We start from the raw sequence: 23,721 nt of genomic DNA on the forward strand, positions 1-23,721 counted from the left end.
CAGGTTCGGGTCATAGAAATCGGTTCCATGCAGGACTCTGGGTATTTTCCCGTTTTCCAATTTTCTTCCCACATGGCCCATAGTGTGTGTGTGTGTGAATGAGTTAGATTGCAAGCTGAACTGATCTAAAAGCCCTGTACTGAAAAAAATATTTAATTAACCGCCCATTGGCTTTGAGTGGGATTAATGCAATAGGCGCAGGTCCAGTCTAAGGTTTACTGTTCCTTTAATAGCGACTGGGCAAGTACACAGAACGAATGCTTTAGATTTATATATACGCCGTGTCTGATCAGAAGAGGACTTTGCAATGCAAATGTTCATCATTTATTTAGTAACAAGCATTTAACTTAATAAAAAAAAAAAAAGCAAACATTTTAAAACGCGATTTATTTTAAGCAACCCCCACTCTGGGTAGCAGGCCACGCCCCCTTCAATATGGCTGCCACAGGTTCATTTCGATTTTAGGACATGGCGACCTTTTAGAAACGTTGTAAGTCACGAGATCAAGCACAGGCACCAATGTACATATATTATATATATATTATATAATATACACTTTAATATTCAGCCATGACGCCTCAAATCAGCCGGGGGAGGGAAAATGGGAGCAGTCGTATTCACAGCAGGGGTTGGAGTGGTGATAGAAATTCCAGAAAACAAACCAAATCTATAGGAGGAGGGAACAACCCCCTCTGCCCCTCCCTATCCCCATTCCTGCACCCCAATACAGTAGGATGTGCTCCAGAATCAATAAACTTCTCGGTTCCAAGATCGGACTCTCCTGTGGCCCCATGGGGAGCAGTCGGCAGCGCAGAGAATTCCTAATCCACTTCAGACGTGGGGGAAAAGGGGACGTGGATTACTGTAGAACCAGACCCACCTGCAAAGAGAAGAATATAGAGATCACCTTGAGCTTCTACATTGAGATCTTTAGCTACTATTGTAGGGCTTGAACCCATGATTTAAAGGAACAGTAACACCAAAGTATTAAAGTGTATCAAATAATTCAAATATAATGCACTGTTCACCTGCACTGGTCTATTTGCTTCAGAAACTTTATATAAACAAGCTGCTGTGTAGCCATGGGGGCAGCCATTCAAGCACAGGATACACAGTAAATAACGGATAAGTACTACTATAGTTTATATAAACAAGCTGCTGTGTAGCCATGGGATTCAAGCACAGGATACACAGTAGATAACAGATAAGTACTACTATAGTTTATATAAACAAGCTGCTGTGTAGCCATGGGGGCAGCCATTCAAGCACAGGATACACAGTAGATAACAGATAAGTACTACTATAGTTTATATAAATAAGCTGCTGTGTAGCCATGAGGGCAGCCATTCAAGCACAGGATACACAGTAGAGAACAGATAAGTACTACTATAGTTTATATAAACAAGCTGCTGTGTAGCCATGGGGGCAGCCATTCAAGCACAGGATACACAGTAGAGAACAGATAAGTACTACTATAGTTTATATAAACAAGCTGCTGTGTAGCCATGGGGGCAGCCATTCAAGCACAGGATACACAGTAGAGAACAGATAAGTACTACTATAGTTTATATAAACAAGCTGATGTGTAGCCATGGGGGCAGCCATTCAAGCACAGGATACACAGTAGATAACAGATAAGTACTACTATAGTTTATATAAACAAGCTGATGTGTGGCCATGGGGGCAGCCATTCAAGCACAGGATACACAGTAGATAACAGATAAGTACTACTATAGTTTATATAAACAAGCTGATGTGTAGCCATGGGGGCAGCCATTCAAACACAGGATACACATAGCACATAACAGATAAACCCTCTAGAATACAGTGGTGTTTTATCTGTTATATGCTGTGTATCCTGTATCTTTTCTCCAGCATGAATGGCTGCCTCCATTGTTACACATCAGCTTGCCCATCTAAGGGTGCGACTCACCTTCTCAGACCCCATGCTGGGACATTTCCAATTATACAGGTAATACTGCAGATTTCCATCCCCAATACCAAACTTTAGCTTCTCCAAAAAGGTTTTGTTCTCCATGAGGTCAAGGGCATTAAACACATCAAACCCTTTCTGTAAAAGAAATTAAAAAAAAACAAAACACACACCAGGGTTTATATTAGGGATGAACTGACTCCACTAAACCCCTGAATCCTTCGCAAGAGATTCAGCCGAATACCGAAACCTAATTTGCATATACAAATTAGAGGTGGGAAAGCATTTTATCCTTCCTTATTTTGTGACAGAAAGTCACGTGATTTCCCTCCCCGCCCCTAATTTGCAAATTCGGATTCGGTTCGGCCGGGCAGAAGGATTCAGCCAAATCCAAATCCTGCTGAAAAAGGCCAAATCCCTAGTTTAGATGCCAATCCCTAGATTGATTCATTATCTGGGACCAGGGCAGCCATCAGGGGGGGACAGGGGGGAGAGTTGTAGGGGGCCCGAGGATAAGGGGGGCCCGGCCAGGCCACACTTACTTGATTAACCGGGCCCCCCACCTTTCTGAGAGCTGCTGACTTCGGGAAGGCATGGACATTTAAGGGGCCCCGGCCACCAATTTTCTTATAATGTGTGGGGGGGGGGGGCCTGGTCACCAATTTTGGCCAAAAATTTTTTTTTCTCATGTGGGGTCCTAGCCACCAATATTTTTTAATGGGGGGGGCTGGCCACTAATGTTTTTTTTTTTATAGGGGGCCCTCACCACAAATATCTTTTTATTAACATGTGGGAACCCTAGCCACCAATATTTGGTGGTGGGGGGCGGACCTGTCGGGTGGGGAGGGCGGACCTGTAGGTGGGGCTCGCGGTGGGCGCAGCCCAGGGGGCCCAGGAAATTTTGTCTTATAGGGCCCTGTGATTTCTAATGGCGGTCCTGTCTGGGACCATTAGTGGGACACTCACAGATTTAGCCAGAATCAGTGCATCATTCATGAGGTCCAACAGAGGAGTCTTGGTGTGAACGTTGTAGAAGGAGTAGGCGGCTTTCAGGCTCTGGTGCGTGGGGTGGTTCATGATGGTGGAGGGGAGAGTGTAGAAGCTCAGTAAGTCCGTCAGCTCGCCCTCTGGTGTCTGTAAGAGGGTAAAACATCAATGCATTCATTCTGTGGCACACACATTTGGCATTTCCAGGGGATGAGAGTCCATACCTCCACTACGTATGTGTCGATGATGTTCTCCTGGGGGAGCAGCCAGTGCCGGACCTCCTCCTCGTCCATGGCGGGGGCCAGGTTAAACTGCGAGAGGTATTGAGACACAAGCTTGTGCACAGCCGGGATGTGCCGGACTTCCATGGGCTTTAGGCCACTTGTTTTAGGAGTCTACAAGGCAAAGGGCACAATTCTTCCATTAGTCTTGGCCCTTGGGTCTCATACAAACAGGCTCCTCCCATTTACCCATTATTCTATTTGAATGTGCCTTATTACAGCAGCTTATTTGTTTAAAGGGATTCTGTCATGGTTTTTATTTCTAAATTACAGTTTCCACTGCAAATAATTCACTCTACAATATAAAATGTCATTCCTGAACCAGCAAGTGTATTTAGTTGTAATATTGGTGTGTAGGTGCATCTCGGGTCATTTTGCCTGTCATGTGCTTTCAGAAAGAGCCAGCACTTTAGGATGGAACTGCTTTCTGGCAGGCTGTTGTTTCTCCTACTCAATGTAACTGAATGTGTCTCAGTGGGACCTGGATTTTACTATTGAGTGTTGTTCTTAGATCTACCAGGCAGCTGTTATCTTGTGTTAGGGAGCTGTTATCTGGTTACCTTCCCATTGTTCTGTTGTTAGGCTGCTGGGGGGTGATATTGCTCCAACGTGCAGTAAACAGTGACTGAAGTTTATCAGAGCACAAGTCACATGACCGGGGGCAGCTGGGAAACAGACAATATGTCCAGCCCCATGTCAGATTTCAAAATTAAATAATTGCTCTTTTGAGAAACGGATTTCAGTGCAGAATTCTGCTGGAGCAGCACTATTAACTGATGTGTTTTGAAAAGAAAACATGTTTTTCCATGACAGTATCCCTTTAAAGGAAAGGCTAAAACTAAGTGAGCTTTATCAGAAAGGTCTATATAAATACACCAATAAACCCTCAAAGTAATGCTGCTCTGAGTCCTCTGTCAAAAGAAACAGCACATTTCTTTCCTTCTATTGTGTACTCATGGGCTTCTGTATCAGACTAACTGTTTTCTGCTTAAACCTCCAGGGCTAGGGCTTGCGCATGCTCAGTTTGCTCCTAGTCACTCTCCTCCCCTCCCTGCTGTAATCTGAGCCCAGAGCTATGAGTGAGCAGGGAGAGACTCAGGCAGGAAGTCATGTCCCACCAAGCTAATACTGCAGCTGCTATCCTAAGCAGAGAGAGCTTCTAGAGCGGTTTACTCAGGTATGGTAAAGCATTCTGCAGAATAAATATAGTGTCCTAGTTTGCATTATTGTGGTTAATCTATTGGCAATAAACTGCTTTGGTAGCTTTTGCGACACTGTTTTTACACAGGTTCTAGGGCACCAACCTCAGGCAGCCGGTACAACTTCATGGTTCTTTGCATGGTCATGTTACGGCTGAGATGAGAGAATTTCACCTCGATCAGCTTGCGTGGGTTAAGCGATCTGTGCCAGTACCTGCAATACAGTCACACGAGTAAAGAAAAGGGGGCAATGATCAGTAGAATCAGGGGCAGAAGGGCGAGAATAGAGAGATCTAAGGTATCGTCCTGAACGCATTGATTGCTATACAGTCAGATGTTGGACAGCAACCGAGAACTGGAGAAGAAATAGGCAAAAAACGCCCTTCAAAGATAACGTTCGCTATATACTGATTGAGAAGAAAAGCAGTACCTGCAGGTAGCCACAGGTTTGGGCAGTACCACTCCCGCTGTGTAGACGGCCTGGAAGATTCCCTCGAGGTTGACGCGGCGCGTGATTTCACGGATCAGAACAGGCGCCACCCTCTTAGAGCGCAGTTTCTTGTGGACACAGAGGAAGTTGATCTCTACCATTTTTTTGGTTCTAGTTAAGGATTAAAACATCGTATTACCGCAAACTGCCAGTGCCGCTCTTACACCAAAACTCTGCGCAGTTCCCAGAAAGCGCAATATTTTGTGAAGGATCTCAAGAAGGAGGCTACCGTTATTGAGTGAAAAGTGGTCTGTGGGAATACCACTAAAAAGTTGCATTTAAAGGGGAACTATTGTGAACATTTAATATAGGCTTCATCACACTGAAATAAGAAACTTTCTAAATACAATCAATTAAATATTCTGCACTGTTTCTGAAATAATGAAGTTTATCTTCACTATTCCTCTCTCAGCATCTGTTTCTCTCTTCATTCTCTCTTCATTCAGGAGTTGGGTGTCAGATATTCACTGACAGTTAGATCCAATATATCTTATAGGGGGGCTCCTTTTGCCTAGAAGATGTATTAGAGCTCACTCTATTAAACTCACCAGTCATCATGTCTCTCTACATGCAGGATTTGTGCAAAAGGCAGTTATTTTGTTAGATTTTGTTTGTACTGGAATCAGTTATGTGAGTGAGGGCTCCTTTTGCCTAGAAGATGTATTAGGGCTCACTCTATTAAAATCACCAAAACCCCTGTCTCAAGCTGTAATACTGAACCGCATTATTGACTGGTCGCACCATATTGAGGCCAAAATATGGGTCAAATTAGAACAACAGGACACCAGCACTTATCTAATACACCTCCCCTGGATAGACAACGTTCACAGAAGACTCTTATACAAGGACCACCCCACGATAACATATACACTAAAAATATGGGACAAGCTGAAAAGAACAGTTAATAGTGCTGCTCCAGCAGAATTCTGCACTGAAATCCATTTCTCAAAAGAGCAAACAGATTTTTTTATATTCAATTTTGAAATCTGACATGGGGCTAGACATTTTGTCAATTTCCCAGCTGCCCCAAGTCATGTGACTTGTGCTCTGATAAACTTCAATCACTCTTTACTGCAAGTTGGAGTGATATCACCCCCTCCCTTTTCCCCCCCAGCAGCCAAACAAAAGAACAATGGGAAGGTAACCAGATAACAGCTCCCTAACACAAGATAACAGCTGCCTGGTAGATCCAAGAACAACACTCAATAGTAAAATCCAGGTCTCACTGAGACACATTCAGTTACATTGAGAAGCTAAAACAGCAGCCTGCCAGAAAGCATTTCTCTCCTAAAGTGCAGGCACGAGTCACATGACATGGGGCAGCTGGGAAACTGACAATATGTCTAGCCCCATGTCAGATTTCAAAATTGAATATAAAAAGAACTGTTTGCTCTTTTGAGAAATGGATTTCAGTGCAGAATTCTGCTGGAGTAGCACTATTAACTGATGCGTTTTGAAAAAAACATGTTTTCCGATGACAGGATCCCTTTAAATTCTCACCAACTGGTACAGGACTCCTGTAAAATTGAAGCGCCTATACCTCTGACTTGTGCTGGAGATGCCTCAAAGACAAAGGCACAATGCTACACATTTTCTGGGATTGCCCCATGATAAAAACATACTGGGACCGCATAATTGACTTATCTGAAGAAATCTTAAACAATACACTTGATAGACAGCCTGCCTACTACCTGTTGCTCCACATGGAGAAGCCTATCTCAACGTTTAAGCATTCCATAGAGCCATTTCTTTTCAATGCAGCAAAGTATCTTATTCCTCTGCACTGGAAATCCAGGCAGATACCAACAGTGAAAGATTTGTTTGCCAAAATAGAAGAGTTGTATATTTTTGAGGAGCTCTCGGTGAGCACAGAGGAGCAAAACAAACTTCATGGCTTTCTGGTGGAGATGGCTATCCTTCAAAGAAACAGAGAGTTATAAAGCTCATAACAATCTCCTAACCCCCCCCTTTTTTTTCCTCCCTTTGTTCCTTTTCTCACCTTTACCTCTATTTCTTGATCCTGCTCCCCTCTCCCCTACAATCTCTGGGATAACCCCAGACGCCATTTGGCGAATATTTGTTATAGAGTTTACTATGTTGGGATATCTGTACAGAACATTAGCACTGAATATGTGAATGTACTTTACCCACTGTACCACATTTGATTTTTCAATAAAAATTATCATATTAAAAAAAACCCTGTCTCTCTACATGCAGAATTTGTGCAAAAGGCAGTTATTTTGTTAGATTTTGTTTGTACTGGAATCAGTTATTGAGTGAGCTCTAATTCATCTGCTAGGAAAGGAGCCCCCCTATAAGATATATTGGATCATTCATCTTTTGCCTAGAAGATGTATTAGATCTCACTCTATTAAAATCACCAGACATCATGTCTCTCTACATGCAGGATTTGTGCAAAAGGCAGTTATTTTGTTTGTACTGGAATCAGTTATTTGAGTGAGCTCTAATTCATCTGCTAGGAAAGGAAGCCCCCCTATAAGATATATTGGATCATTCATCTTTTACCTAGAAGATGTATTAGATCTCACTCTATTAAAATCACCAGACATCATGTCTCTCTACATGCAGGATTTGTGCAAAAGGCAGTTATTTTGTTACAGGAGCCCCCCCCCCCTATAAGATATATTGGATCTAACTGTCAATGAATATCTGACACCCAACTGCTGCATGAAGACAGAATGAAGAGAAACAGATGCTGAGAGAGGAATAATGAAGATAAACTTGATTATTTCAGAAACAATGCAGAATATTTAATTGATTGTATTAATAAAGTTTCTTATTTCAGTATGATGAAGTTGATATTTACTTTTCCTTTTCATGATAGTTCCCCTTTAATGTAAAGTAAAAGAAATACTTACATGTCATAGATATGCATTGCAGCTGGGACTGCACTAATAAATCCCACCAGCTTCTTACTGGAAATCACTCTTACACCACAGTGCCACTGGGGAAGCCATCCAGGAGGTCTCAGTGCCCTGGGGAGAAGGAAGGAACGTTTGGATCAATCCTACTGCCTGGTACAGCCCTGACTACTTCTCTAAAGCTGGACATACACGGGCCCATAAAAGCTGCAGACAGGCCGAGTCAGCAGCTTTTCAGCCCATACGTGTGGCCCTCCGGTGGGCTTCTCTGATCGATATCTGGCCAGATGTCAACCGGGCAGGGTTAAAAATCCCGTAGGATCGCGGCCACCTCTGTTCGTAGATCGAAAAGAGCAATATAGACGGCACTCCGGATGAATATGAGTAGGTTTATTGTAGCAATTTAAGGTACAAGCACCGCCTTATGCGTTTCGGGAAAACATTCCCTTAATCTTAGGCATACAGAGGAATATTCATCACTTCCTAACGTCTCACAGTGGGCTAAGCATAGAACAGTCGCCCATAGTGATACAATTGTTACAACATTAATAGTATACATCCAAATTTTTAAAAACTATGTATCCAAATTCTAAAACCACCTTTTATCAGTGTATTAAAAAAAAAAAAACAGGAAAAAAAGGAAATTTCGAAATAAAATGTGAAAGAGCTTGGGATAAGCGATCTCTCAATTATGGTTAAAACATTGTTACCCATTGGGCGTTATCAATGTTTCTAGAATTGCCTACGAGGAATTCTCTGGCTGAACATGGTCGGATCCAATGGTTAGTGGTTGGAAGGTTCCAATAAATTATGAAGATCCCTTTGGATAAAATGAATAGCTCCTGTGGGGCTCATATATGTTATATATAAGGCTCAAGGGGTCCCTGACCCAAAATTGTAGAGGCCCATAAATAGTATGGTAAAAGTCAAAAACGAGGAGGGATGGACCTTAACTTGAAAAATAAAGGGTATATATATATATATATATATATATATATATATATATATATATATATATATATATATATATATATATATATAATATATATATATATATATATATATATATACCCACATGCATAACCAAAATTCATGTTAATATAAATATATAAGATCATGCCTAGTATTCAGGCCCTTAAGGAAAATGGTGTCTAGATTAAAAATCCAAAAGGCTTCTCTTAAATTGAGGGGGCGTAAACTCTCTCCACCCCGAGGAGGAATCTTAACTTGCTCAATGACCTTAACACCCAAATCATAAATACCCCTGTATTTACACTAATAATATCCAAAATTTGCATACATCGTTTTTAAAAATTTGGATATAAACTATTAGGGGCAGATTTATCAAAGGTCAAAGTTGAAAAAACGTCGAACTTCGAATTCAAAAAGACCAACCGGATGGTGGTTGAAGGTTTTTGGGGTCGAAGTGGGCCTACTTTGGTTTGAATTTTTTTTAACTTCGACCTTCGATCTCCCAAACTCCCCCAATTGCCTCCATACAGGTTCTAGGAGGTCCCCCATAGGCTAAAATAGCACTTTAGCAGCTTTTAGGTGGCGAATGGTCGAAGTCCAAGTTTTAAAGAGACAGTACATGATAAATTTCGAAGTTGGACTATTTGTTGGTCGAAGTACCCAAAAATGACTTCGGAATTCGAAGTTTTAAACTTCGAACCTTCACTTCGACCTTTGATAAAACTGCCCCTTAATGTTGTAAAAATATTGTATCCCTATGGGCGTCTGTTCTATGCTTAACCCACTGTGAGACGTTAGGAAGTGATGAATGTTCCTCTGTATGCCTATGATTAAGGGAATGTTTTCCCAAAACTCATAGGACGATGCTGTTACCTTAAATTGCTACAATATACCTCCTCATATTCATCCGGAGTGCCGATTGAAAAGGCTCATTTGGATCTACATCACAGCCGGAACGCTGGTGGCTGAGCACACGGAGCTGACTGGAGGGACATGCCGTGGTGGGGCGAGTCTTGAGCGGTCATATTTCCATTGATTGTCCTGCACATCTGTATGTACATGCGGACCTGCAATCTGACCGCCCGTTTTGGCAGCATTAGGATCTGATCGTTGGGCCCTAGGGCCCACGATCGGATCAGCCCGAAATCGCCCATCTGCATGTGAGCATATCGGGGAGAGATCCGCTCGTTTGGTGATCTCTACATGTACGGCCACCTTTAGATGTTACCAAAAAAAAAAAAAAAAAAGCGGATATTTCCCGGGTCCTTACCAGAGCAGGAATTCAGGGGAGTAATCAAAGCGGAACATGTTGTCGTCATCTTCCACGTAGTTCTCGTTAAGTAGAGTGTAAAGCTCCTTCAGCTACTTGGAAGAAAGAGAAACACAATATAAAAACGGGGAGGAGGATTTTAAAATCATACAACTCATAAGGAGGAAACTCGGGCAGGAAAGAACTTGGATTCCCTCCAAGAACTTGTGATCCATTATGGAAAGAAAACTTACCACCACCCTGTCCCCCAAATCCAGAGCGTCCCAGGTGAAGCCCTGTGGGAGGGTATATGGCTCCTGGCGGATATTGTCCTTATTTGGCTCAATGGGGCCGTGTGTGTTCACCACTTCTCCTGCAAAGTACATGGACATTATCCCTCATTCATACATTACAATGATATTTTAACTTCAATAGACCAGGGTCTACCAGATGTATTTAGATCTGGTGAAGCACAAGGCTAAAGGAGTTGTTCTAACACGGTTTGGCAGATTGGAACCCGCGGTTACAAACTGTAGTGCAAAGTATTGTTCTACATCCCAACTTTGTTTGTGTTGGTGGCTGCGGCATGATACGGACAATTCTGCTACTGTATAAACACCAAGCATAGTAAGAGCAGCCTCTGGGCATGAGACGTTTGATATTGAGTGGAAACCACATTAAAAGGAACATACAAGCTCTGTTTACATTGTAGATAACAGATAAGTACTACTATAGTTTATATGTACAAGCTGCTGTGTAGCCATGGGGGCAGTCATTCAAGCACAGGATACACAGTAGATAACAGATAAGTACTACTATAGTTTATATAAACAAGCTGCTGTGTAGCCATGGGGGCAGCCATTCAAGCACAGGATACACAGTAGATATCAGATAAGTACTACTATAGTTGATATAAACAAGCTGCTGTGTAGCCATGGGGGCAGCCATTCAAGCACAGGATACACAGTAGATAACAGATAAGTACTACTATAGTTTATATAAACAAGCTGCTGTGTAGCCATGGGGGCAGCCATTCAAGCACAGGATACACAGTAGATAACAGATAAGCACTACTATAGTTTATATAAACAATCTGCTGTGTAGCCATGGGGGCAGCCATTCAAGCACAGGATACACAGTAGATAACAGATAAGTACTACTATAGTTTATATAAACAAGCTGCTGTGTAGCCATGGGGGCAGCCATTCAAGCACAGGATACACAGTAGATAACAGATAAGTACTACTATAGTTTATATAAACAATCTGCTATGTAGCCATGGGGGCAGCCATTCAAAGCTGAAAAAGGAGAAAAGGCACAGGATACACAGCAGATAAACTCTGTAGTATACAATGGGATTCTTCAGAACATATCTGTTATCTATTGTGTATCCTATGCTTGAATGGCTCGTAAAAAGGTGACCGATATGAGCCTTGCATATGGCACCTACCAAGCTTAGGAACAGGCTGGGTGTCCCAGAACTGGTAACTTCTCTTGCTGGCCTCTTCCATGGTCTTAGCAGGTCCTTGGCCAACGGAAAACAACTCAATGGCCTTCTGGATTTCTTGTATTCTCTCGGCAGGCAGTGTGTTCACCTGGAGATTGAGAACATACGATAGTTAGAAAACGAACGAGGCCAGTAAAACGTGGTTGCTAGGGGAATTTGGGCCCTAGCAACCATATGGCTGAAATTGCAAATTGGAGAGCTGCTGAATAAAATAACTCAAAGACCACAAATGATAAAAAAAATAAACCTGGGCTTCGGCAGCTTCTAGTTTGTCTCCTCCGCTCTTTTCTTTCTTCCGCTTTTGCTTCTTTTTCTTCTTCCCTCCACTCTCATCGCCCAGACTGAAAGAGAAAACAGAGGTAGAAGTTACTGGGTGTCGGCAATGAGAATCCGGGGCTCCTCCATACACACACCATCTCACTAACTGCAGCAAACACAGGGTGAGGTTAGCAACCAATCAGCAGTGAGTTTGTTAAAATAATGAAATCAAACATCTGACTGGTTGCTATGGGACTTTAGATGGATACTCAGCATATGCTCAGCAGCTGTTTAGGCAGAGGGTGGGTATTTCTAGTATTATCTGGAGCTCTATACACAGCGTAGGACTTAGATTGGGTTTAAAAGAGGCCATAGACATTACAATTACTATCTTTCTGGCTAAAATGTAAATCGCCTGGGGGCAGGCACACGGAGCGCTTCATTTTCCGAAGTCGCCCGTAAGTGCCTAACGAGGAAACTTCGGGAGACTTCAGAAAACAAAGTGCTCCGTGTGCCTGCCCCCAGGCGATTTACATTTTATCCAGTGGAAGACATATTGGGGAGATTAGTTGCTGCGAAGAAGAGGAGGAGATTTGTCGCCTGGCGACTAATCTCCCCGAATCTGCCAGCTCAGTAACATCTCTGGAGTATTAGCAACTATTGTATCAATTCTAACAGCTGCCTGTAATGTAACTCAGGGATTCTGCTCAGCAGGGACAAAGATAAGAAATGTATCAAGTAAATGTATCAACAGTTTAGGGGTCGGTGACCCCCTCCTCCCAGAGCTGCTTTAGAAGGTGAAAATGACACTTTACATTTCAATATTAGAAAAACGGTGACACATAGAAAATAGAAAGTAATTGGAAAAAGTCGTTATTTCTGGTGATCTGTCTGAAAACAAATAGTTGTTTGAAGAGGATTGGGCTAACAGGTATAATAAAACACAAGTGCAGAGTCTTCACTTGCTACAGTACAACTCCCAGGACCCTCCCACAGTTGAAATCTGACTTTCCGTACAATTTGTTCTTCATTCTATGAAATTGTATAAAGGTTTCCCTGTATGGAGGCCTCCTAATAATCTGTATTATCTGTATAAGCTTTATACAGACAGGATTCCAAGCAGAACTGATGCTCTGTACGGCACATATGAGAGAGAGAGAGAGAGAGAGAGAGAGAGAGAGAGAGAGAGAGAGAGAGAGAGAAAGAAAGAAAGAAAGAAAGAAAGAGAAAAAGAGAGAGAAAAAGAGAGAGTTTATTCTCATAAACTGCCCCCCTAACCCCACCGATTTCAACCCTCTAGCTGCTTTGGCAATGCTTAATGTATTTGGCCCTGCCGATAAAGCTCATTTGATTTGAGAGAGATAGAGAGGAGAGAAAGAGAGAAGGATAAAAAGAGAAAGAGAGTAAAAGGGAGAGAGAGAGAAAGAGAGCGAGAGAGAGAGGGGGGGGGAGAGAGAGGAGAAAAAAAGAGAAAGAGAGAAAGAGAAAAAATGAAAGAGAAAGAAAGAGAAAAGGAAAGAGTAAAAGGGAGAGAGAGAGAAAGAGATACAAAGAGAGAGAGAAAGAGAGAGAGAGAAAGAGAAAGAAAGAGAGAGAGAGAGAGAGAGAGAGAGAGAGAGAGAGAGAGAGAGAGAGAGAGAGAGAGAGAGAGAGAGAGAGAGAGAGAGAGAGAGAGAGAGACCATACAGCCATAAAATAAAGGCTAAATCCAATTTGCCATCTGCCCATTAGAAGAATACACATAAATAAACGTTATAAACGCACGTCTGTCTATATAAAAACAAATATATGGGAATCATTTCTCAAGACAAATAAACCCAGAAAGTTTATAGAAGGGACAGAAGACTGGGGGGGGGGTATAGGGATTAGAACCAGGGAAATCCCTTGCCCAGAGGCAATTTACCTGCTAATCCTATTAGTGCCCCTGTGCCTGGGGAGTGAAACACAAACCTATTTAAAGTCTGATCCACGTGAGAGATGGTTCCAGAGAAAGACAGGCCTTTATCAGCTGTTTGGATAATGGGAATGTGTCGAGAGAGAGAGAAACTGCTTTTGATAGGCAGCAGGGATGATACCCCTACATTTTTAGTTATATATATATATATATATATATATATATATTTTTTTTTTTTTTTAATTATTATTATCTTTTACCATTGCCACTTTGCTTCTGGCCTTATCTGGCCACTTTATACCCCAGCCCCTCCAATATGTAACAACTGCCACTACATTTGCCCAGGTGTAATTATTCAGAGCAACCAATCAGATCTCTGCTTTTTTCTTTAACCGGTGACCAGTAAATGCTCCCTGCTGATTTGCTACTCTGCCTGGTCCCAATGTAGCATTTATTTTTTTTACACAACCCCAGTCCCAACCTACACTGTGATTATAACAAGGGCGAGTCTTTGCATTTTGATTGGATAATCCCCAATAACCAAGGGCCCTGGCTGGTAAGAAGCCTTACTGTCTCTTGCTGCTGCCGGGCTACTGTGTATATTAAGGATCTGACACCAGTGGGGTACGTTTGGGGATTTGCACCCTAAGTGACAATAGAAGAAGAGAAATCAGAAGCCGGGCCTGGGAACAAAGAATGAGGAAGCACCTGTGGCACTTTCCCCCATACATTTTTATTGTGTTCCACTTGGGTTCCAGGTATGAAGAGAATCTCCTATCAGCTGACGGATGGCCTGGCCTCTGCTGATTGGTCTAAAAAGCCTCAGCTGCCTGGCACCTGCTCTGCCTCAGATGGTACCGGATACATGGCTCAGCTTTTCTGCATAGTAAAATTCATAGCATTACATGAATACAGAGCATGACCCCCAGCATGGCACAGAGCATGACTCCCCAGCATGGCAGAGAGCATGACCCCCCCGCATGGCACAGAGCATGACCCCCCCGCATGGCACAGAGCATGACCCCCCCGCATGGCACAGAGCATGACCCCCCCCGCATGGTTATTCACAGCAAGTGTCAGGTTTGAAAGGTGTTGACCCTTTGACAGATTGGTAAAGGTCTGCCTATGCTGCTCTCCAGTTTACTATGGCCTTTAAATTTACAAATCAGCCAAAGAATAATTAGAGGCCACTATTTAAAATAAGCTGCCTGAAAACAATGCTAAATATTTCATGATTAAAAGGTCAGTAGGCCCCAAAACCCTGCCTGGGGGCCCCAGAGCAAAAGCATTTGCTGCACCAATCACATCACAGTCCAGCCCCTGCTTTAGATCATCCATAGGAGGATTCAGTGCGAGATCCCCATTTTCAAGGCAGATACACGAATGACAGCGGCCACAGCCAATCGCATCAGGGAATGTACCTTTCCTCAACCAATCAGCGCCGCGCGTAGGAAGGAACTGCTCGCTTATAGCAGGGAGAATACATTCCAGGCAAGGCGTCGACACGACGGGAACGAGAAGCCTTACCCTCTGTTATAGCTGTGCTTCTCCTCATTTTCGCAGTCGCTGCAGTGTCCGTGTCCATTTTCATCCTCCTCCAGCCGATCATCCGCTGCTGTCTCACTCTGGTCCGCCATCTTTAATCCGAAGCCGGGTAAGTGGGAAGTCGGTGAGCGGCTATTGGCTGACTGCAGCAATGCATGGTGGGCGTTGTAGTCTCGACTGGTTTCATTCCGTATTGCTCAGCGCTGAAACCAGCAACAATTCCCGTCATCCCAAGAGTTGGCGGAAGACATTGCCAGTTGCATCGTGGGACTTGTAGTCAATTGACATGGGAAACTGTATTCAATTGACATGGATGTTTAGCTTCTTTTCGACTACAACTCCCAGGGTTCCATTTGAGTTGCAGGCAGGGAACCTGAAGCTGAGGTGGTTCAAGTCCAAAGGTTACAGGGGACTTTCTATCTTTATATTCCTTTTAATATGATATGGAAGTCTTACCTCAAAAGATGTGTCAACTACTCCCATGCCATTAGAGTGCTAATACATTTTAAAAATCAAATTTCTCTTCACTCAAAACAGTATTACATGAATTAAAGTAAGAAAAATACTTGAAGTGGATCACTGACTGCCATCTTAATGACACAGAGTTTATTTTGCCTCCCATGACCCAGCACACAGTTATCCTGCCTCCCTGACACAACCCTTCCCTCACTAGTCACTAACCCTCCGACGCCATTATTATAATTGCTGGAAACCCCTATTTTTCCCCTCTCCAGTATAATACAGTATATCTGCCGATTACTTGCCCTTTTGGTCTAGAGTTGCCACCTTTTCTGGAAAAAAATACCGGCCTTCCTGTATATTATCTCTATTATCTCTGTATATTATTGGGATCACTGACCTTCCTATATATTTATCTTTATTCCCTATTAATAACATTGGGATCACTGACCTTCCTATATATTTATCTTTATTCCCTATTAATAACATTGGGATCACTGACCTTCCTATATATTTATCTTTATTCCCTATAAATAACATTGGGATCACTGACCTTCCTATATATTTATCTTTATTCCCTATTAATAACATTGGGATCACTGACCTTCCTATATATTTATCTTTATTCCCTATTAATAACATTGGGATCACTGACCTTCCTATATATTTATCTTTATTCCCTATTAATAACATTGGGATCACTGACCTTCCTATATATTTATCTTTATTCCCTATAAATAACATTGGGATCACTGACCTTCCTATATATTTATCTTTATTCCCTATTAATAACATTGGGATCACTGACCTTCCTATATATTTATCTTTATTCCCTATTAATAACATTGGGATCACTGACCTTCCTATATATTTATCTTTATTCCCTATTAATAACATTGGGATCACTGACTTTCCTATATATTTATCTTTATTCCCTATTAATAACAGTGGGATCAACCGTCATTTTTAATGTAATCCAGTGGGGTTAAGTAGATTTTTGGGGTGCAACTCTGACACCAGATTTCACACCAAGTATCCTGCAGCAGGCGGAGGTGATAGAGGTGATAGAGGAATGACAGCTAGGGTTGCCACCTGGCTGGTATTTTACAGGCTTGGCCGGTAAAATTGATGGTATTTTTTTCCAGAAAAGGAGGCAACCCTACTGGCAGCTACCCTAGCAAAGCTGCACCATAGGCATTGGGCCCTTTGGGTGCCCATTAGTGGTGTGGGGGTCGAGAAATTGTCGATCCACACCCGTCCCTAACCCGCACCCATCCATTACCCTTCCCTAACCCGCACCCGACCCTAACCCGCACCCTTCCCTTACCTTTCCCTAACCCGCACCCGCCCCTAACCCTTACCCTTCCCTAACCTGCACCCGACCCTAACCCTTTCCTATCCCGCACCCTTCCCTTACTCTTCCCTAACCCGAACCCAAACTTAACCAACACCCGTGCATACGAACAGGTAATTTAAAGGAGAACAACCCCTTTAAATTGTGCCTGTGCCTAGGCAGTTTGAAGACAGATAAGGTGTTTGAGCTGAAACTTGTTCCCATTGCTTGCCAGGAACCATGCCAGGGATAAAAAATGAGCTATAATGAGCTATAATGCAGCTTCCCTTGGCACGAGAACATTGCCTAGTGTACTCATGCTGCATGCCTCCCTGCAAGCCTGAGACCACTATGATACAGACCGAGAAATGCTACAAAGCAAATACAAAAAAAGTGATTTAATAAAACAACTAGAGATTTGGCACCAAAAATGCCAGTTAAAGGGGTATATGAACTTTCAGTATGATGTAGAGAGGGATATTCTGGGCCAATTTTCAATTGGTTTTAATGTTTTATTATTTGTGGTTTTTGAGTTATTTAGCTTTTTTTTATTCAGCGGCTCTCCAGTTTGCAGTTTCAGCCGTCTGGTTGCTAGAGTCCAAATTCCCCTAGCAACCATGTATTGATTTGAATAAGAGGCTGGAATATGAATAGGAGAGGCCTGAATAGAAAGAGGAATAAATAAAAAGTATCAATCTCAATAACTGTGTAGCCTTACAGAGTATTTGTTTTTCAGATGGGGGTCAGTGAAAGCTGGAAATAGTCTGCAGTAGAAGGCAAATCTTTCAGCAACTGTAAAAAAAGAAAAAATGAAGACCAATTGAAAAGTTGCTTAGAAATAGACATCCTATGACCTACTTAAACTGAACCTCCTCTTGAAAGGGGTGGTTCGCCTTTAAGGTAACTTTTAGTATGCTAATGGCCAGTTCTCAGCAACTTTTCAATTGGTTTTCATTATTTATTTTTAATAGATTTATAAGTATTTGCCTTTTTCTTCTGACTCTTTGCAGCTTTCAAATAGAGGTCGCTGACCCCCCTAAAAAATCAAATGCTCTGTAAGGCTACAAATGTATTGTTATTGCTACTTTTTATTGCTCATCTTTCTATCCAGGCCTTTCATATTCGTATTCCAGTCTCTTATTCAAATCAATGCATGGTTGCTAGGGTAAATAGGATCCTAGCAACCAGATGGCTGAAATTACAAACTGGAGAGCTGCTGAATAAAAAGCTAAATACGTCACAAATAATAAAAAAATGAAAACCAATTGCAAATTGTCTCAGAATATCCCTCTCTACATCATATTAAAAGCTATCTCAAAGGTGAACAACCCCTTTCAATTTCAGCTGGATGAACTCCTCTCTCCCCACCGCAAGATGGCGCCTGCTTAGACTCAAATGAATGGAGTTTTTGCAGCTGCATTCGTTTCTCCTCGGAAAGGTTCGGCCATTTCCTTCGCTTCCTCTGTGCATTCGTAAGAGCTCGGCCTTCTCCGCCGACGTTCGGCGGTTTACGCTCCTATTCGGCAATCTCCGGCGGCCACCCCGGTAACGGTCGCTGTGAGTTTAAATGAGCCAGAGCCGCCTTTCTGACGTCTTGAGAGTCGCTGGGGAGAGCGGTCCCTAGAGCGGGAGAGAGACTTATACTGGAGGCCGCCAGGAAGGCCGGAGGATGACAGTACTGCAGGAACCCGTCCAGGTAAGGCTCGCTGCCGGCACGTCTGACTACTCCACACTGAGGCATGAGGCCTAGAAGGGGGAGGGAGTGGGAATGCAGAGACAGGTGATGGGGAAGCCGGGCATTTGGGTGTCAGGGACTGGAGAGATTGAGCAATGCAGGAGCCCAGGGATGGGGTGATACAGTATTGATTGGGCACAACCTTGTCTTACATCTGATACACAGACACACAGGGGGGCGCAGAGGCAGCAGCACAGGGGGGTGCAGAAACAACAGCACAGGGGGGCTCAGAAACAGCAGCACTGGGGGGCGCAGTGGCAACAGCACAGGGGGGCACAGCACTATGCAGCCACAAATACACCAATAGAATGACTAACGGGGGGCACTGGCACTGCACCAACTGCTGACAGGGAAAATGGCAACACTGGCACCAGCCATATAAGTGCAGATATAAGCCCATAGTGTATTATAATAATAGGGAAACACTGGCACGAGGAGGACACTGGCATCAGTGGGAGAGACATGAGACATCAGGAAGAGGCACATTGGCAGAAATGGGGACAGTAAGGAGACCTGGGGAAGGTAAAAATGACACACTGACATACAGTGCCATGAATGGGTACAGTTACACTGCCACACAGATATAGGAATGGCATGTTATAAGGAAGAAAAAAAGGGAGATGGAGAGAGAGAGAAAAATAGGATTGTTGGGTAAGGAATAAAATCTTGAGAGAGGAAGTAAGTGACACTGAGTGGCATGGAGCATAGACTGGTATAAATAAGGAGAGAGTGGAGAGATGGATAAGAGGCATAGACTGGTATAAACTGAGATAAAGTGGAAAATGGATGTGAATTGTTGATGGAGAATAGAGGCAATATATATATATATATATATATATACGTTCACTACTGTAAGGGGGGGGGAGACTTGGCAAGGAGCACACTCAAGCATAAAAGGAGTTGCTTAGAAATGATTAAAAGAGAAGCAAACCCAAAAGTTAAATAAACCCAACCCCCCCTACCCTATATAGACCCCACTCCCCCCGTAGCCTAAGGGTTAACCCGGGCAAATGCCCTAACATTTTACCTACCCCTCGGTGCAGATTCTGTCCAGCAGAGTTCACGGGTGCCATCTTCAGCCGCTTCGGTAATCTGCCAATTTCGTGAGTTTTGTCACATGCGTAGTTGTAGCAAAACAGAAAATTGCTCCAACTGCAAATGCGCCGATCTGACGTTCTCATTCCGAAGATTACCGAAGAGAAGAAAATGGCGCCTGTGAACTCCGCTGGACAGAATCTGCACCGCGGGGTAAGTAAAATGTTAGGGCATTTGTCCAGGGTAACACTTAGGCTAGAGGGTGGGGGGTCTATATATGGTAGGGGGGGTAGGGTTTTTTATTTTAGCTGTTGGGGTTGCTTCTCCTTTAAGTGACGCACACTGGCATAAATAGGCAAGGAATGAAACTATGAACATGTGCGATATACAGCCACATATATCGGAATAGAAAGGTGTGAGCAAGATACACAGAAATATTTGGAGAAGAAGCAGATGAAGGTAAAGCGGTGGGAGGAAAATGATACTGGTGATGCATATACCTGGGCATAAAACAAGAGAATCCCTAATATAGCTACAGCTTGCCAGTAAACTAAATAAATCAATGATAATGATCTGGCATGAGAGAGAAGATATTGGTGACAAATGGCATGAGAGAGAAGATGTTGGTGACATATTTGGTATAAAGGAGAGATACATGAAGCTTAAACTGGTGTAACATTGTGAGAAATGCATTATGGGTAAAAGGTGAACACTGGTTTATTGTTGGATATTCTGTAACTGCAAATGTGAGAGACATGATTGTTTAGAAGCCTGGGCATGGAGTTTGTGGAAACTACGGCTTTTCTTATGTGGGATGAAGGCTTTTCCAGAGGGTTCGGAGACAAGCTAGTGTAGGTAAAATAACGTGCCAAAAGCCTGACGGTTCCAGAGAATAACAATGATGTGGAGAGATGCCAATAAGGCATTCCTTTCTTAAAAGAATAAAAACACTGCACAAGAATTTTTTTTTTGGAATGAGGAATGAGCATGCACCTCATGTCTTCTATGGTGGATGAAGACCAGGAAGAAACCTACAATGGAAATAACCGTCCCCTTTTTTATCTGCATCTGCTCATGGTGCTACAACCTTTAGTCCGCTATTGAAGGGTTCTTTCTGTTAGGGGAGCACACGTTTCCTTCTGCCCATGTAATAAAGAACTGGTCAGATCTAGAAGGAAACCCAACAAGTAGATCACTTATGTCTGAAGGACATTTGCCCCAGTGAGATATTTAAGAACTCCGGTGGATTTGATCTAGGTATTGGGCGAATAATTTGCATTATCTGCCCTGGTGCAATACTGGGTATTGGTAAAAAAATATGTCTATGGTGTCTCTTGGACCGAGGTTTTGTCCAGAACAATTGAAATCTAATATTCCTACTTGTGATATCCAATAATATATTGACCCTGTACCTCAGTACAGCATCAGTTGTTTCCCTTTCTAAGCTTCTATTAGGGGACACCTTTGCTATTGCCAATTTTTAACATTATGTGCACAAAGGTCATATTGGACATATTCCTCTTCCTTTGCTATTGATTCATCAAGAGACCATAGAGCTCCTGTCATTAAAATGGGTCATCCCAATAAACTCTTGACTGGATGTTCTGCTTGAAGAGAAATACATGTTGCCACCTTCACTACTAGTGATCAAGTCAACAGTCCATGGCACTGGTTCCCAAACTCAGGGAATTCTAGTTAAGGTCAGAGTTTGGGAGAAAGCCTTTGCTTTTCTAGATACACCTGAAATCCCACTTTGAAAGTCCGTTAGGGTGAGATTTGGGTTAAACATCTATTTGCTGTACTAGATAATTCTTGGAGCTCTTGTTGACTGATTGATACAGCAACATTATCCTGTTGTAAGCTAATGGGAAACCCAAGCCAAAAACTGGACTTCGAAGAGATTGATTGTATTGAAAAAGCCAGGTATGATTAAATGATGAGCTCAAAAACGAATCCGTTTTCATGCAGATGGTAAATAGTTTGGCCTGACATGGCCTTAAGGTGGCCATAGACGTAATAATTACGATCCCAATCGACAAGCCGACTGATATCCAAGTCTTCTGCTGATATCGTTGGGTTTGTTTCCCACCAATCATGCACCAAATATTGTACGATAATTTGTTTTTTTTTATATTATCGGTGCATCTATGGCCACCTTTTAGATGTGTCCTTGGCCTACAGGTCTTCCATGTGTTTAGCAAACTGAGCCCAGGAGACAGACCAGTGGATCTTCCATTGTATGGCTAGATGTTGCTCAAATGTAATTGCAAATGGAAGCGCAAAGAATGGGATATTGAGATCTGCAATATATATATATATATATATATAGATATAGATAGATAGATATATATACTGTATACTAATTTGCTGTATTCTGGTAGTGCCCCAAAGTGTGATGGTTTAAAAATAAAGCTTGTATTTTAAATTCGATGTGCCGTAACCTGCTAAACCCTAAAGTCTTTAATTTAAGGACCCCCAACTGCCTGAACCCTGTGTGTGTGTGGATATTCGGGAGAGCTCTGTGCAACAAGTATTCTGTTCCCAAATGTGCCACGTGTATATGCCACATATATATCACCTGGCCCTCTTTTTGTGCCGGGTGCCTTTTCTTCTTAAAGGGGAACTATTGCGAAAAAATCTAATATAAGCTTCAGCATACTGAAATAAGAAACTTAATTATTCAGCATTGTTTCTGAAATAATCAAGTTTATCTTCACTATTCCTCTCTCATCATCTGTTTCTCTTCATTCTCTCTTCATGCAGCAGTTGGGTGTCAGATATTCATTGACAGTTAGATCCAATATATCTTATAGGGGGGCTCCCCGCTTCCTAACAGTATTAGAGCTGATTCTAGGTCAAACAAAATCTTTCAAAATAATTGCCTTTTGCACAAATCCTGCATGTAGAGAGACATGATGCCTGGTGATTTTAATAAAGTGAGCTCTAATACATCTTCTAGGCAAAAGGAGCCCTCCCCCAATAAGATATATTGGGTCTGTCAATCAAAATCATACTCCCACTCCTGCATAAAGAGAGAATGAAGAGACACAAATGCTGAGAGGGGAGCAATGAAGAGTAACTGGATTATTTCAGAAACCGTTCAGAATGGATGAATGATCCAATATATCTTATAGGGAGGCTTCTTTTGTCTAGAAGATGAATTAGAACTCACTCTATTAAACTCACCAGACATGTCTCTTTACTTGCAGAATTTGTGCAAAAGGCATTTATTCTTGTTAGATATTGTTTATACTGGAATCGGTTATTTGAGTGAGCTCTAATACATCTGCTAGGAAAGGGAGCCCTCCTATAAGATATATTGGATGTAACTGTTAATGATTATCTGACGCCAAACTCCTGCATGCAGAAACAATGCAGAATTTTTAAGTGATTGTATTTCGATTTTTCTCGTATTTCATTATGATGAAGCTTATATTACATTTTCATTTTCGCGATAGTTAACCTTTAAGTTGATCATTTGTGGGGGAGTTCAGCTCCTTAATCATCAATCAGTTGACAAGGGGACCCAAGTTGACCCACTGCTGGAGGAGCGAATCCATGGCGTGACAGGATCATGATTGATTGACTGAGCCCCAGATGCAGGCCCGACATCAGCCTATGTATTGCAAGCTCATACAGATACTGGCAATACCCTGTTGCATTGAAAGATATTGATCGAATAGACTAGTGTCTGTTTATAATTCTGTCGTTTCTCTTCACTCCAGGCTGCTATATGGCAAGCACTGAATCACTACGCATACAGAGATGCAGTATTCTTGGCAGAAAGACTCTACGCAGAAGGTACGTGGCTTGATCGGTACCAGTGAGTAGACAAATATACCTGAGAGTGCTGTGTCATTAAATGGGATGGGGCTAGACATATTGTCCGTTTCCCAGCTGCCCCCAGTCATATGACTTGTGCTCTGATTAACTTCAGCCACTCTTTACTGCTGTACTGCAAC

General features: G+C 42.5%; 2 protein-coding genes across 2 annotated transcripts in view; one reads left to right on the forward strand and one right to left on the reverse strand.

Moving 5' to 3' along the window:
- Window positions 1-308: 308 nt before the first annotated feature.
- LOC108702554 (glycylpeptide N-tetradecanoyltransferase 1) lies at window positions 309-15,312 on the reverse strand. The gene is made up of 12 exons (XM_041578888.1): window positions 15,180-15,312; window positions 11,748-11,841; window positions 11,444-11,588; window positions 10,248-10,366; window positions 10,015-10,106; window positions 7,770-7,886; window positions 4,831-5,001; window positions 4,506-4,614; window positions 3,145-3,315; window positions 2,900-3,067; window positions 1,934-2,071; window positions 309-880 (listed from the first exon to the last, which is right to left on the reverse strand). Exons 1-12 carry the CDS (start codon window positions 15,287-15,289, stop codon window positions 860-862), a joined length of 1,455 nt encoding a protein of 484 aa, XP_041434822.1. The 5' UTR covers window positions 15,290-15,312; the 3' UTR covers window positions 309-859.
- The window catches only part of cdc27.S (cell division cycle 27 S homeolog), a 34,140-nt gene continuing 25,585 nt past the window's right edge, over window positions 15,167-23,721 (forward strand). Inside the window, exons 1-3 of the mRNA XM_018237450.2 lie at window positions 15,167-15,306; window positions 18,334-18,685; window positions 23,485-23,560. Coding sequence (XP_018092939.1) covers window positions 18,659-18,685; window positions 23,485-23,560 — 103 coding nt within the window. The 5' untranslated portion in view covers window positions 15,167-15,306; window positions 18,334-18,658. The remainder of the gene's footprint in view (window positions 15,307-18,333; window positions 18,686-23,484; window positions 23,561-23,721) is intronic.

Source organism: Xenopus laevis, chromosome 9_10S (assembly GCF_017654675.1).
Source record: "Xenopus laevis strain J_2021 chromosome 9_10S, Xenopus_laevis_v10.1, whole genome shotgun sequence".
NCBI classification, from domain to species: Eukaryota; Metazoa; Chordata; class Amphibia; order Anura; family Pipidae; genus Xenopus; species Xenopus laevis.

Coding starts and splice junctions, on each gene's coding strand:
- LOC108702554 (XM_041578888.1), bottom strand. CDS start 15,289: ATGGCGGACCAGAGTGAGACAGCAGCGGATGATCGGCTGGAGGAGGAT. Junction 11,842..15,179: donor AAGCACAGCTATAACAGAGG/GTAAGGCTTCTC, acceptor TTTCTCTTTCAG/TCTGGGCGATGAGAGTGGAG. Junction 4,615..4,830: donor AAACCTGTGGCTACCTGCAG/GTACTGCTTTTC, acceptor ACTGTATTGCAG/GTACTGGCACAGATCGCTTA.